Source organism: Periplaneta americana, chromosome 8 (assembly GCF_040183065.1).
Source record: "Periplaneta americana isolate PAMFEO1 chromosome 8, P.americana_PAMFEO1_priV1, whole genome shotgun sequence".
Lineage (NCBI taxonomy): Eukaryota > Metazoa > Arthropoda > Insecta > Blattodea > Blattidae > Periplaneta > Periplaneta americana.
Genome location: NC_091124.1, coordinates 99,134,319 through 99,149,939, shown reverse-complemented (window position 1 = coordinate 99,149,939; position 15,621 = coordinate 99,134,319). Strand labels below are relative to the sequence as shown.

General features: G+C 35.9%; 1 protein-coding gene across 1 annotated transcript in view; it reads left to right on the top strand.

Moving 5' to 3' along the window:
* Psn (presenilin) overlaps positions 1-3,713 on the top strand; it is a 47,840-nt gene extending 44,127 nt beyond the window's left edge. The window contains exon 9 of the mRNA XM_069833314.1: positions 3,061-3,713. Within this exon, the coding sequence (XP_069689415.1) occupies positions 3,061-3,216 (156 nt within the window). The 3' untranslated portion in view covers positions 3,217-3,713. The remainder of the gene's footprint in view (positions 1-3,060) is intronic.
* Positions 3,714-15,621: the final 11,908 nt, after the last annotated feature.

Genomic DNA, 15,621 nt, shown 5'->3' with positions numbered 1-15,621 from the left:
GATATTTAACCCTTGCAGTGAATTTTGGTGAAGTCTGGAGGGCATAATTAGTCAAATCCACTCTCCATACCTTCTTGATGGCCCCCCTAGGATCTTTTAAGATGTGAAAGAGGGAGTGCTGTGCTGAAAGCAACTGGAAGCTTTTCCACTGTAAAATACGGAAAATAGAGAAGATTGGAGAATGCTGGATTTGCAGTGAAAGGCTTGCCTTTGAATAGAAAGCTGTGAATAATCTTAATCATTCTTAGATGCACAGCCACCTGTATTTTCTTTATTAGACAAGTTGAAAAAGATGGCTGATGGACGGGACAATATACATGAGAAGGCTTTGCAAATCTTTTAGCTTTTTTTTTTTAATCCTTTGACAAAGAAGCACGATATTTCCTTAGCACTACTTTTTTTATTCCTTTGATGTTACTTCGTTTGTTTGTTTCTTTTTTTAATTTGATAAATTCACTTTAATAATAATAATTAATAATAATAATAATAATAATAATAATACTGATAATGATAATGATACTTACTGGTTTTTAAGGAACCCGTAGGTTCATTGCCGCCCTCACACAAGCCCGCCGTTGGTCCCTATCCTGAGCAAGATTAATCCATTCTCTATCATCATATCCCACCTCCCTCAAATCCATTTTAATATTATCTTCCGATCTATGTTTCGGCCTTCCTAAAGGTCTTTTTCCTTCCGGCCTCCCAAATAACACTCTATATGCATTTCTGGATTCGCTCATACGTGCTACATCCCCTGCCCACCTCAAACGTCTGGATTTAATGTTCCTAATTATGTCAGTTGAAGAATACAATGCGTGCAGTTCTGTGTTATGTAACTTTCTCTGTTCTCCTGTAACTTCATCCCTCTTAGCCCCAAATATTTTCCTAAGAACTTTATTCTCAAACACTCTTAACCTATTTTCCTCTATCAAAGTGAGAGTCCAAGTTTCACAACCATAAAGAACAACCGGTAATATAACTGTTTTATAAATTCTAACTTTCAGATTTTTTGACAGCAGACTGGATGATAAAAGCTTCTCAACTGAATAATAATAGGCATTTAATAATAATAATAATAATAATAATAATAATAATGATAATAATCTCTCCAAAAGAATAATGTAATATAAATATGTATAACGGAAGAGGTTTTTTTTATTTTTTTTTTTTTTACAGAGTAGAGGCCCAAAGGCTTCCACTGCAGTCTGAGGCTTATTTTGGTACCACTCCTGTTTTGTAAATGATTTTGTTGCCAAACAGCTGTGCTCTTATATGTATGTATATAGCATGCTGAACTGTGAATTTAACCCAAGATATAGTAGTGATCACAGTGACATTTAAATTAATTATGGCAAAATGAGTCTGAAGTTCAGCATTGGAAGTTACCCATCAATTCTGCTTCAATTAGTTGAGGGAAAACAGCGGAAAAAAAAAAAAACCAGCAGTGAGACATGATAACAGAAGAGATTAATTTATTTAATTATCTAGGCTACTTTTTTTTTTCTTTCTTATGGAGGAGGGACCCGAAGGCTTACACTGCAGGCTGAGGCTTATTGTGCCTCCCACTTCTGTTCTGTGACTGATTGGGTAGCCGAACAGCTGCACTCTTGTACAAGAGTACAGCACACATCATCATGAACTTAGTCTGGGCTATGGTATGAATGATGGGGATATATGAATTAATGATAACGAAATGAGTCTGAGGTCCAGTATCGAAAGTTACTCAGCAATTCTGCTTCAAATGGTTAAGGGAAACCCCAGAAAAAACCCCAACCAAGATTTGAACCCAGACTCGCTCGTTTCATGGTTAGACATGTTAACCATTATGCCACAGCAGTGGACTATTTAAGCTACTTAATATCATTGAAAAGAAAAATATTGTAAGCAAGAGCGCTAATGGCTTCACTGCCAAGGGCCCAGAATTAGAACATATCAATCAATCTTCTTAATGTATCCACCTGTTTGCTGACAACATAAAGTCCACCGTAGTCTATTCAGTTGTTGTTTTTCACGAGAATTGAGGAGTATTTTGATTGGTGTTCATTATAGATGCCTGTTGCTAGTAACCAGAGTTGGGTGTAGTCAATATATACCACTGCAGGGCTGTGTCTTCTGCAACTGGTACTGATGATTTTAATTTACTTTTAGACAACAACATATCATTCGAAAAGAGAGAGATATGGTATTAAAAATATAAAAATTTATTAAAGTCACAGGAATAGGCAACCTAGTTTTCAGGCCCTCACAAGTTCAAAAACTCATCTATCTATCTTCGTAGTGTATCCAGCTATTTGCTGACAACACGTGTTCCACTGTTTCACTATGAATTTCCTCTGCTTACAAATGATGGGTAAAAAGCACGATGCTGGTTGCATATATTTCAGCAGCCACATTCCAAAGATGAGGTGTATTCAGTATATATTGGAGAGAATTGTCCAAGGTTACAGGGATTGCAGATTTTAGATTAGTTATATGGATGCTTATGACATGATATGTTCTAAATCTTCTTCGTTATTGTTGCACCAGCAACAACTACTACAGTCAACAAGATTAAAGCACTGAAGATACTTCTGAGTGATAATATGGCCTGTCCTGGCTCTTGCTAAGAAAGTTTGTATGTGTCTGGGAATGTTGCGAAACATTTGTAAATCATTAGGTTTCTTTTGAATGTTTTGAAGTAATTGACCTTTATCAGAAGAAAGCCATAATTCGACCCATAAATTTGTTAAATGAGAATTAACTGCAGAATATGGCAATTATTACTTTTAATGTACATCATTCTCAATTCACTTGACTTGTAGAAATACAGAAACAAGCTGCAAGAGCTTTGCAGTAAACAGTTATGAGAGGACACTTTCGTTTTCTTAATACTTCTTGCAATTCTCATTTTACAATTACTCAGTTCACATCATGCCATCTCACAGTACTGAATTAACTTCGAAAGTGAGAAACATCATTTGGTAAATAACTGCGAACTGAAATAAAGGATGTGGAAGTAATACATCTCTTAACTTAGGAAGGTGTAAACTTCACTTCAATGTGGAAATTTTCGTGTTGCAGGGTCTGTGCCTCACACTTCTGCTACTTGCCATCTTCAAGAAGGCGCTGCCTGCTCTGCCCATCTCAATCACATTTGGACTCATCTTCTATTTTGCGACACGGGAGATAGTCAAGCCTTTTGCAGACAGCCTGGCCAGCGAGCAAGTGTTCATCTAGCAGGTTTATGTTTGTGCTTCGTTATTTAAGACACTGTTCTTGCTACAACGTAATGTGAACTAAGTAAAGTCAGTTTATTGTGATCCCCACGAATTATAACACTGCACGTGCGATAATGTATGTTATTAGCAACATGTTGCAGAAATCAGTCAAGAGAAGAAATATTTATTAATGCTTGTTAATGCAATTAAATATTCAATTTTCATTTTCATAAACATTCTGTATTTCGTCCAAACTTTTTGTTTATGGACGTGTCTTTAATGTCATTGTAAACTAATGTCAGTGATGTCATTATTCAATGTCTGTTGGAATAGATTATAGTTGAAATACAAAATAGTATTGTATTTAACTCTTAATTGTGACTAGATTTATGATTAATCTTATGATATCATTTAATTTTATGACATAAGTAAAGTTAATAATTAATGTATGTAAACAATTTAAAACATCATTGGATACAAAAATATTAATGAAGTAAAATGTTTTATCTTCTATAACTTATTAATTACTCCCTCTGTTCTAAAATATGATATAGAAAGATGTCATTTATTCCATTCCAAAATATGGTAGGCCTATACATTTGTTAAAGTTCTCAGTAATGTAATGTAACTTTAATGCATCTTCTAGATAGTTATTTGTATGATAAATTAACATAAGAAAAACTAATAAATAAAGTACATTTCATTCTATGTGATGCAGGGGCGGCTCTACAATAAGAACTGCAGAGCTGCAGAACCGCCATTTAAATGGACCTGAAAAAATTAAAAATGTAAAACGTGCTTTTATGTAATCTAGTTCATTGTTTCATTTATTTTTCCAATTCATTCTCCTTCGATTCGAGATTTTACTGTCTGTAGGAGCCTTGAACTGCTCGAGAATTTTATCTGTAGTGTACTTTTCGGATCTGTGATCGGCAGTTCCTGAAGCTCAACGTAGGGTAGTCGGCAGCAGAAAACTGGTTTTCTTCACCGTCCCATAAGACTGCATTAGAGCTGCAACCGAAGCAGATCTCTCCGGATATACAAAAGAACCGCCAACACCCTCATCTCTTTATGACCTGCGTTAGAACACATAGGCTTCTGGACTACTGAATATCATTACAGTTCCAGTGTGTTAAGTATTGTGGGTGGTGTGATGTGATTAGTCAGTGTGTCTAAGGAAATATTTTATATTAGAAATGAATGAAATGAAAACTTAATCGACCAACCCTTTTAGAAATTAAAAGAGAAATTGCATGTTCACTCAAGAAATTAGGACGTCCTACACAAAATTTAAATATTGAAATTTGTGGAAAAAGTCGAGGAAATCATGTAGCCTACTAGTCATTTTAATACCGAAATGTGTAATGGAAACGATTGGTTTTTTGCTGCGCTCATGAAAACGCTTTCTCCCCCACCCGTGTATTCTGTTTAGAGGAGAAAATACATGGACAAACACCGGAGTGAAGGATTTAGTTAATTTGACTTAAAAAACTAGAAAAGCATGTGGGGCACATCTCCACTACTTGACTAGTTGTACCAGGTGGGAGAGGTGTAGTGCACAGATAGTTGGAGTACGATTTCGGGTCCACAGTCAACTTCGAGAAGGGGCTGTAATTACACGTGTTATCCGATTTAGATGCAATGAACAGCATGCGTTTGCTAAATACACTATTTTTCATGCAGAACTGCCAACCTTTGTAACCGCGGGCCGCTACTGATGTGATGTCAAATTAATAAAAGAATATATATCTTGATTACACAACTTTTAACACTAATATCACTTCGGAAAACATATTATGTGTCCTTTCTCGTGTTAAGGTACCTCATTAACAGGCTGAAACATGTTAACGAGGTAATGTAAAATTTAACACGAGAAAGGACACATAATACGTTTTCCTAAGTAATAAAAGAAAATAAAAAACAAACATTGTTTTGAGAGAGGCAAATTAACATAAAAACAGCAATAAATTACAACCCGTTTTTATACGACTATTTTGCCTTAGATGTTCCTATACAAAATTGATTGGGTTGGTGTTCCATTTTCTGCAACAGGAACACCACAGCAGGTGTCCATTTGATTTCTATCCATAATGAACTATTTAAATATTATAGTTTGATGCACTACGGAAGACTAGAAACATTCAGAACTGCACTGTCTGATAGTTCCTTCAATGCTGAACAGAATACCACACAGTGAAACATTTCGTGTCCGCATGCACAATAATGAAACTTGTTTTCTTTGTTACTATACCATATTTTGGAACAGAGGGAGTACAATTTTTTTTGCGCCCAAATACGAATTTTATTAGATATAATCCTAGATCATATATATAACAAATAACTCATCGCTATGTTAAAATCGGCAGCAGTTTGAAGAGAACAACCACCAGGATCGCCACCCGTCCACCGTAAACGAAAACGAGATGGCAATACAGGGAATTATGACGTGACTCCTTATGTAACAACTAGATGGCAGCATAGTTAACCTGACAACAGTTGTTAACCTCAAAGCCTATAAGGCCGACCTATCTGGGTATATATGATCTAGGATATAATGAAGCTTATAGAAATATTTTAACAACGTTATGACATTCTTTTTTGTCTGTTATGAATGCACTGCAGCCTAAAGGCTTACTCGCTCTGGCCCACTTTCCAAACTCATCCTTTTCTTTGGGAGATGTCTTGTTACACTATTTCTACAGTATTCCGATCTATAACCCGGAACAAAACAGTACGGAATTTTTGTAATTATTTTGTAAACGACCACACAATATTCTTTTGTCACTAGTTAATTCAAAGCACAACAAATTGAAGACATCTGCATAACTCGGTAGTTTCCTAGTACCTGGTATTCGTTACATAGGTAGTTTATGTGATTTTAGTCAGTTTATAATATATTTTTGGTCCAGACTCCAGGGAAAATATACATCTTTTATGATTATACAACAATTTCTGACTTAACAGCTTATGTAACGAGTACCCAGTACTAGGAAACTTCCCATAACTCTCAACAACAAAGCATATTAACAATCCCTAGCAACTTTCATCATTAAACGCGCGAGAAATATATTTTCGAGGTGTCTGACTTCAGACAACAGATGGAGCCTAGCAATCGAAGCGCCACTAGTTGTCAGGTCCGCCACCGACAATGGGAAAGCATAGAAGTGCGTACACTTTTTCTTCTATTCGTCCTGGTCTAAGTATGTAGATTTAATAAATCTTTTCACAGAGTAATACATAGATTTAGTAACAGGTCTGTAAATAGCAGTGCTGCCCTTCTTTGCTAAGTATCCACATTCTCGTTTCCCAGATTCCACAATGGGATGGTATCCATTGGAATACAATTCTTTTATTGAGTGATATTAATGAGAGAGCATTTTAGTTATTTCTGCAGTTTGAGATGAAGGTGTGTGTCTCAAGACTATTGATAGAATAGCTGCTTTGGAGTCTGACAATATAACTGCATTTTTAAATTTATTGATGTGGCATAGAAGATTCCTGAGACTTTCACCTATTGCAATGATTTCTCCATCAAAACTTGTTGTTCCATATCCAAGAGATCTATAAAGTGAGAAGAGACAACATGTAACACCTGCATCTGCTCCTTGTTCCCTGGAAATCAAGGGTCCGTTGGTATATAAATGAAGTCAGTTTTGTGGAGGGTACCTAATATTAATTGTCTCAAAAGACAATTGTTTCATTATTTCAGTATTTACTTTCTGATTTCAGTATTTCTTCTGTTAAATTTAGATTATACTCTATATTTAATAGAGTTAAAGGGTTTGGTTTAATTTGTAAGTTTTCTTTTAAATTCGGGGGGGGGGGGGGTGCGTGCGTGCGTTTTTTTTTTTTTTGCTCTGAATTTCACAATGAAGTCATCATCCTTCTTGCTTCCCAATATTTTGATGGAAGGTCTGCAAATGTCCTAAGAGTTTCACAATTAGCCAGGTGCTCCATCTCCATGTCCTCTTCTCTGGTGCACAGTAAGCATTTAGGTGAATTCAGTACTCCAATACGATGGAGGTGTTTACTGAGACAATCATGACCAGTAATCAATCTAAACATGGCCACGGCAGATTTTCGAGGTAGATCAGGAATTAGTTTTGGATCTTTGAATGATTCTTTCCATTTTGAAGTTTGATGTTTTGCCTGTTCGCTGTAACTTATTCTTTTTATGACTCACTTTATTGATTCATATGGGAACTTGAAATTTGTTTTTAAGTTGATATAAGTTCCTTTCTTTGCTAACATATCTGCTTTCTCGTTACCGTTCAGTCTGCAGTGGGCCGGGATCCATTGGAAGACCACTTTTTTATTTAGCATTTGAATTTGTTTTACCATGCAATGAATTTCTTTTACTTTTTCCATTTTAGGGGATGTAGTTGAGCTGATGGACTGGATTGCAGCTTTGGAGTCAGACAGAATGACTATGTTTTTGCACTGGTTTAGCCAAACAAATACGTTTTGAAGTGATGTATAAATGGCTTCAACTTCGCCATCAAAATTTGTTGTGTACTTGCCAACATTTTTATAAAGAGAAAAGTATTGGCAAGTAGCTCCTGCTCCAGCTCCTTCATTTTGATCCATTAGAGATCCATCAGTGTAAATGTACAACCAATCCTTCTGTGGATATTTTCTATTAATTGTTTGTAGGGCAATGGCTTTTGCTATTTCTGGATTTATATCTTTTTTGTTGAAGACTTCATCAAGATCAAGGCAGCAATCTACTTTGAAGTTATTAAGTGGATTATATTGAGATAGCAAGTTTTCCTTTTCACTTGGTATTTCTAGATTTTGTTTAAGCTTTTCTACCTCTTATATGTATCCGTTTTGGGTCCTCAATGTAAATTTAGAATCTTTGTATTTACTCCATTTATCCCAATTTGGAAGCCTTCTTAATTTTTCATAGGTTAAAAGGGCTTGTGTTTCAAGATCTGTTACAACTGATTTATTAGATGTGATTATTTGCATGGCTTCAATTGGACTAGTTTTGATTGCACCAGTGATGAGACGTAAAGCTTGGTTTTGAGTGCTTTCTAATATCTGTTTATTTGTGGTTGATGAGGTTATTAGTGCTTCACCACAGTACATTAAGATAGGCTTTATGTATGTGTTGTAGGTTGTGTTGAGTGTACTCCTTGAGCTACCCCATTTCGTTCCTGCCAGTCTTTTTAGTAATTTAAAACGATTTGTTGCCTTTGTGCTGATCTGTTCAATGTGATTTCTCCATGTGAGCTTATTGTCGAAATGTATACCCAGGTATTTTGCATTTTCAGTTCTTTGTAACTTATCATCTCTATAGTTTAGATTTATTTTCACTGGTTTCTTTCTTAATGAGAAGAGTTGAAAGTTTGTTTTTTCTGTGTTCACTGTCATCATATTATTTGAACACCAAATTCGGGATGTTGATTTTCTGTTTTAATTCTTGCACCATGGATAATAAATGACTGTCAACGAATGTAGTCATTGAATATAATTTTGTTGTAATTAGACATAATCTTTTTATTTCGTAAAGAGAGAGGTGTGGATGGACGTCCTTCTGCATTATGATAAATCGATCTAGTGCACATACAACACCCCTATTTAAGGGTTTGGAGCCCAGAAATATCACATTTATAGCCCAGAAATATGTCCCTAACGGTCACCAGAGTCAACTGACCATCCCTATCTACCGAGTTTCGCCACTTGAGTATCCTTAACAAATTCATCTTGATCTCATACTGCCTAAATGTGTATATCACCCTGTGTCATTATCTTTTCTGTGAAGGGAAATGAGAGGAAAGGTTAGATGGAGTGTAGTGTGTTTAAAAAAAGTTATGGTTTACTTAATGACGCTCGCAACTGCAGAGGTTATATCAGCATCTTCGGTGTGCCAGAATTTTGTCCTGCAGGAGTTCTTTTACATGCCAGTAAATTTACTGACATAAATTATGTCTCCGAGAAAACCTATTAGCAAATTGTATTGTAATATATTATTTTGTAATATATTAGGAAATTCTCATAAATTGTTAAATTAATTCTTGTTTTATTATATATAAACGGAGAAAATCAATCTTACGTCTGTTGTGGAGAATGTGAAGAGTCCGACACCAAAATTTTGGTTGAATAGAATACAGTTCTGAGGAACATCTTGAAAAGAACGAAAATTGTTCATCAGCGAAAGGCAGAACTGTTTAACTTAAAAAGAAAAAAAAAGAGAGTGTGCTTCATTGGCTGACCGTGATAATATCTTTGAAAAATATTGGAGTGCAAGAGGTCAAATGACTTTATTGTCAAATGCCTGGCATTAGAAAACAACAACAACATTTGCTGACATGAGCCTGACGCATTTAAACACATTTAAATGCCATTGACCTCGGCCAGAATCGAACCCGGAACCTCGAGCATACAAAGCCAGTGCTATACCAACTACGCTACCGAGGGCGACAAGTGTAGTGTGTTAGTGGAATGAAATATGTGTAATTAAGGAGAACAGAGGATCTCCGAGAAAACCTATTATCAAATTGTATTGTAATATATTATTTTGTAATATATTAGGAAATTCTCATAAATTGTTAAGTTAATTCTTGTTTTATTGTATATAAACGGAGAAAATCAAATAATATTTGTGATCAGTGTGTTACAATTTTTATCTAGATATTACCCTATTTTTGATAATCTTGACTCTCAGTTGTACTCTAAGGAGTATTTGTGATCATTTTGTATTATGTTTAGTGTTGTAATAGAATAACTTTCATTTTTGCACGATAATTTCACACGTGTAATTTGACAATGTCATTAGCTTTTGTTATAACGACAGCTAATAAATACTATACTACTATAAAAAGTTTCTTTCTTGTCAACAATGGGGATCAAACGCAAGTTTGCAGAATAACAAACCTGCTATATAGTATTTAAATACCAGAGAAATTTAGACAAAATACGGTATTGCTTTATTTTTTTATTTTAAACTCCATTTCTGAATGTGCTGAATTTCTCCTCCTCTTTCTTTACTAATACAATTTAGTATAAAGTTGAACAAAAAGACAAGCACCATATTGATAGTGTGCAACATGGACAGTATTTGCTTAATGCTGTGTCACTGGTGTTTCATCTTTCTCTCTCTCAGATGAGGTTGCTCTTCTTCATCCGATTCCTTTGCCTGTTTGCTTTGTTTCGTTACCGGTACTAGAAGTTGGGAAGCTCCTTCTTCTTCTGTGCTCTGTAACAGTTTATGAAGAAGCTGGGAAGCTCCTCCTTCTTCTTCTTCTTCTTCTTGCTCTTCTATTCTCTGTAACAGTTTATATCATTCTGAGTTTTGCCATGCTTATGATAGCATTATCTGTTTTTATTTCATAGAATATTGAAGTTAAGTATTGAGGTCCTTGCTTCATTTTACTCAACATTTTGTTCTACATGCTTCTTGATGAACGTTATTGGGTATAGTTTTGTTCCTCGCCACAGTTTTTCAATATCTTATTGTTTACTTTGTCTCCATTCTGCAGGATTAGCACTTTTTTCAGACGAATTTCATAATCAGATTCACTCGAAACTTCATTCAGCTGGAAAGCGTACCAGTACTCCATTTTCCAGATTTGTCAACCATGTGACTTTGCAGCAACACACGATCTCAAGTTGGCATTTTTGACAACGAAACAAAGGCCGAAGTCATTGATTTGGTTAAAACAATAGCCCAAGTCAGCTGTTTTGCGAAATTAAGATTTCCTCAGATGTTAGCTCTGTTAAAGCAGAGTGACCTTCCACCAACAAGAAATAGCCCAAATCCATGTCTTTGTACGCATTTGTTACATCTTCAGCCTTCGATGCCAGGTAACTATATTCCAAGTCTATGACTTCGGTTACTGTTTCGTTGTCGACAATCATGTGTTTCTGCAAAAGTCACTAGGTTGACAAGTCTGGGAAATGAAGTACACTTGTCAGCTCAAGAAGTTTCTAGCTAATCTGATTGTGAAATTAATCTGAAAAAAGTGCTAATCCTGCAGAATGGAGACAAAATAACAATAAGATGTTGAAGAACTATGGCGAGGAACGAAATATACCCAGTAACGTCCATCAAGAAGCATGCAGAACAAAATGTTAACTAAAATGAAGCATGCAGCTTTGTGTAGTTTTGTTCCCTCCCCCCCCCCCCCCCCCCCACACACACACACACACACACACACAATATTTTCAATTATACTTTTGACCATACAAAATCTTATGTCTGTGGAGAATGTGAAGAGTCCGACACCAAAATTTTGGTCGAAGAAGCCGTGAAGGAAAACAATATCGAATGTGTTTTGATTTCAAACAAAAATACTACATAAAAAAAATACTACAGCTGTGGTTGTACTGTTTCTTCATTACCAATGGAAAGACAAAGAAAAAAAAAGTATTCATATGTGGCCTGAGACAGAAACTGTCTAAAATTATTGACACGTTGTACCTGTTCAGTGAGGGTTACCATGAGTAGAGTCTCAACTATACTGACATGAGGCAAAATCTCACATTCGTTTTCCAAGCATATTTCATAAAAATTGTTCATTACCTGCCCATACATGACCAAAGTTACTTGCCATGTGATAAATTGTTAGGTGTGAAAAATATCAGAGGAGAGTGGAAAAAAGTAGAAAGATATGAGGTGTGGTGTCAGCTGGTGGAAGAAAAATTTGAAGTTGTGAGATTCAGGAATCAGGATTTCATAAACTTTGTAGAGCATCAAAAACAATATTTCAAGGCATCTGTGGTATTAAATGAAAAAAAGTTATGGCAACAAAGTATAAACAACTCAAATTTTCAAGCACTTATAAGTAGAGCCCGGAATTTTAGGTGCTAAAAGTTAAGAATGACACTGAGTGTAGATGAATAGATGTGGTGCCCGTGAGGAGGGTTTTAAGCCTAGTTCACAGGAGTCCGATATGTAATAATAGACAACAGAACCACAAGGACTGGATAATGAATCTTGTAAACCGTGCGCTAATTTGTAAGTAGTAGTTAAGAGGATTAGAGACCTTTAACAGTACCAAAAGGAAAATACTGAATGACAAGAATGATGTATCAAAGAAGTGAGGGTGTGGCTTCTATTTTATAAACTATACCGAGGAACAATATTAACTTTTAGCATCTAAAATTCTGGGCTCTACTTGTAAGTGAAGGTTTCTGAGGACATGAATGATACTATTACTAATAGTTACAGTTTGTTGAAAAGAAAGGCATCAGGTCCCAATATGGCTACTCAAAAAAACATACACACCAGGTGGCCCGGGTTCGATTCCCGGTCGGGGCAAGTTACCTGGTTGAGGTTTTTTTTCCAGGGTTTTCCCTCAACCCAATATGAGCAAATGCTGGGTAACTTTCGGTGCTGGACCCCGGACTCATTTCACCGTCATTATCACCCTCATATCATTCAGACGCTAAATAACCTGAGATGTTGATACAGCGTCGTAAAATAACCCACTTAAAAAAAAAAACATACACCCTTGTGAGAGGAAAGAAAAAGGCAAATGTGATGAAGCTCAGACAATACTTGAGGGCTGAAATTGTTGCCTGCATTGAGTCACTGTTGGCCGCAAATGAGACAGAAGACAAAGTTGATTCTAACTATAGTGACGACTAGAATTACTGGGATTTTTTTTACGATATTATGGAATTTCCTTATAATCGATATTCAGATGTCGGCTATTTTTGTTTGAAATATATTTTGTGTAGACATTTTAACCGGCTGAGGTGGACTCTGAGAAGAAAATTTATGAATTGACCTTCCCTTATTTTCAAAATTCTTAGAAAATTCGTAATGTTGAAGTGACTGGCTCTTTTTTGGGAGCAAGAGGGCACCTTTTCTAAATTCTTTCAACAATGGAGGGAAAGTATAATCTTAATAAAAAGCTACAAGATAACATAATAGTAACTATAATTAAATACTCAGTCATGATATTCAGGAATTATTTATATGGTAACAACAGTATATAGGACAAGTTATTTTGCGTTTATATAAAAAAAACATAGGTATTGTATTTTTTTCTCAATGTTAATTGTATAATTCATTGTGCACTATTCTGTGTCAATTGGCAAACTCTGTATAAGGGGTTAGACTTCGAATCTAATCTAATCTTATATGAATTTTTGTTCATTTAGAATGTTCATAATGAAGCAAAGTTGCATTCACTATACCAAAGAAGAGCTAAAATAAAACAATGTGCCAAGTCAAGTTCAAATAAACCTTGATTACTTTGTACCCAACAAGTGCACAAACATTAGAACTTGATGCTATATGCAGTTTGACTATGTATGTGATGAAATGAATGTTGGAGCAGAAGTCTTCTGTGAACTCTCCTCCTCCTACACAGCAGCTGGTCAATACAGATCTGCCTTTGATGGTGAAGTTGAAGCAATCAGAATAGCACTGCAACAATTAAACTACTTCCATAATAAATTTGACAACGCAGTATTGTTCATTGATTTGAAACCTGCCATTCAAGAAATAGCAAATACTGACTTCCCCATGTCATCTGATGTGCAGAGCGGTCTATGACATTCTCTATGGCACTCGGCGGCAAGCAGGCATAGCGTCGGTGCTTGTCATTCCAGGTGATCAGGGTCCACTACAATCGCTAGAGCCAGCTATTAAAATTACAGCATTCATATTGTTTACTAACCTTGACTACAGAAGGTGTTGAAAATTATGTTCCTCTGCTGCAACACATTCCTGACATCTCCAAAGGAAATTGGCATTTACACGTGCAAGTTTGTCTTCTGTAATTCTCCCGATTTCTCGTACAATACTCTCTTCTAACTCACGGATTATGTGCGGATTGTCTTTATGTACTTTATTTTTTAGATTTCTCCATAAATAAAAATCGCAGGCTGACAAATTGGTGGACCTTGAGGGTCATAATCCTCTCCTAATAACCCTGTTGTCGAATATTTCGCTTACCAAATTCAATGTTTCGGTTTATGTATGGGTAGTTGCTTAATCCTGCTGAAAATAAGCACTCTGACACTCGATATCGGTTAACTGTTTAAAAAAATGGTTTGAGTCATTTATGTTCTGTATCTGTCACCATTGATTGTATCGTCAAAACATATAGGGCCTATAATCCTATGTGTAGTTACAGCACACCATACGTGAACCTTCTCATCATGTAAAGGAGTTTCATGAATGATATGAGGATTATCTGTACTCCAGTATCTATTGTTTTGTGTTATAACATGGCCATGTAAGTGAAACCATGCTTCATCTGTGAAAACAATTACTGTAGGATCCACAACGTCATCGGCAACACTTTGTAAAACCTAGTTACAAAAATTCACACGAGTTACATTATCTCTAGGCTGTAATTCAGGCACTATTATCACTCTGTAGAGTGCGACTGATACTGCCCTAGCAACTTGTAGAATCTAAAGGCTTTACTGTAGATTCCAGCCCCAGCACATTCCTTGCTCTCGTAGAAAGAGCCATCGGTGAAGATCTGCACCATCTGGACTCAGGATACCAGTCATTAAGAGCCTGCAGTGCTATAGCCTTTAGTTATGGAATGCAAGCATCTGCTTTCGTCAGATTCTCCCCAAGGTCAAGCCTTGTTGTAATGGTTTGTGCATCTAAAAGACACTCTAATAGAGAGAGGTCTTCCTTAACATCAGAAGGGACATAGTTTCTTCTTATTTGATGAACATGTTGAATGAAACCTTGTTGTGTCTTCAGCCATCTAGGGAGATTTTCGTAGCTCATCCAATAGGAGTTTGATGGCATTTGTGTCAGCTTTTCATACTGCATGATGGCTAAACGGCCTACCTTCATTGTGAGTGGCGGATTGTCGGTAGCAGCTTGCAAAGCTGGGATTGGAGTAATTTTCACCGTACTCGTGATAAGTTTCAAGCTCAAGGTCAGAGATATTAGAGTTTCATATCCGTAGAGGATAAGTGGTTTAATGTATATTTTTCAGACAGAATGATAACGTAAGGAAAAATCGCTATGTTCTTTCAAAGATAATTGGTCATCATCATCATCATCATCATCATCATCATCATCAGACTCATTTTAAGGTAATTATCTACTTTTAATTTTCCAGACATGAGATATTGTTTAAATTTTTGGAAAACTATGTAATATAAAAGTAGTGAATCCTGAATCCCTTGTCATAGGCACGAACCGCCACTATGTAGATATGATGGAGCAATTTCTAAGAATGTGTAATCCCTTTTTCTTTTTTTCGAATTTTATTTCGTTCTTTCAGGAAATGACTGGGAACTTTGCTTTCGTGGAGTCTTGTATACTATGAGCTACGCATGTGTCCAGAGAGTATAACCCCAGATCACATATAACAGATTGATCAACCTTATGGGCTTTGAAGGCAACAACTTTTATCAATTTTACTATGCTGTTATCTGACGACTGCAGAAGAATTCACGTTATAACTCCATTTGAATTGTATGGAGTCGTTACAAA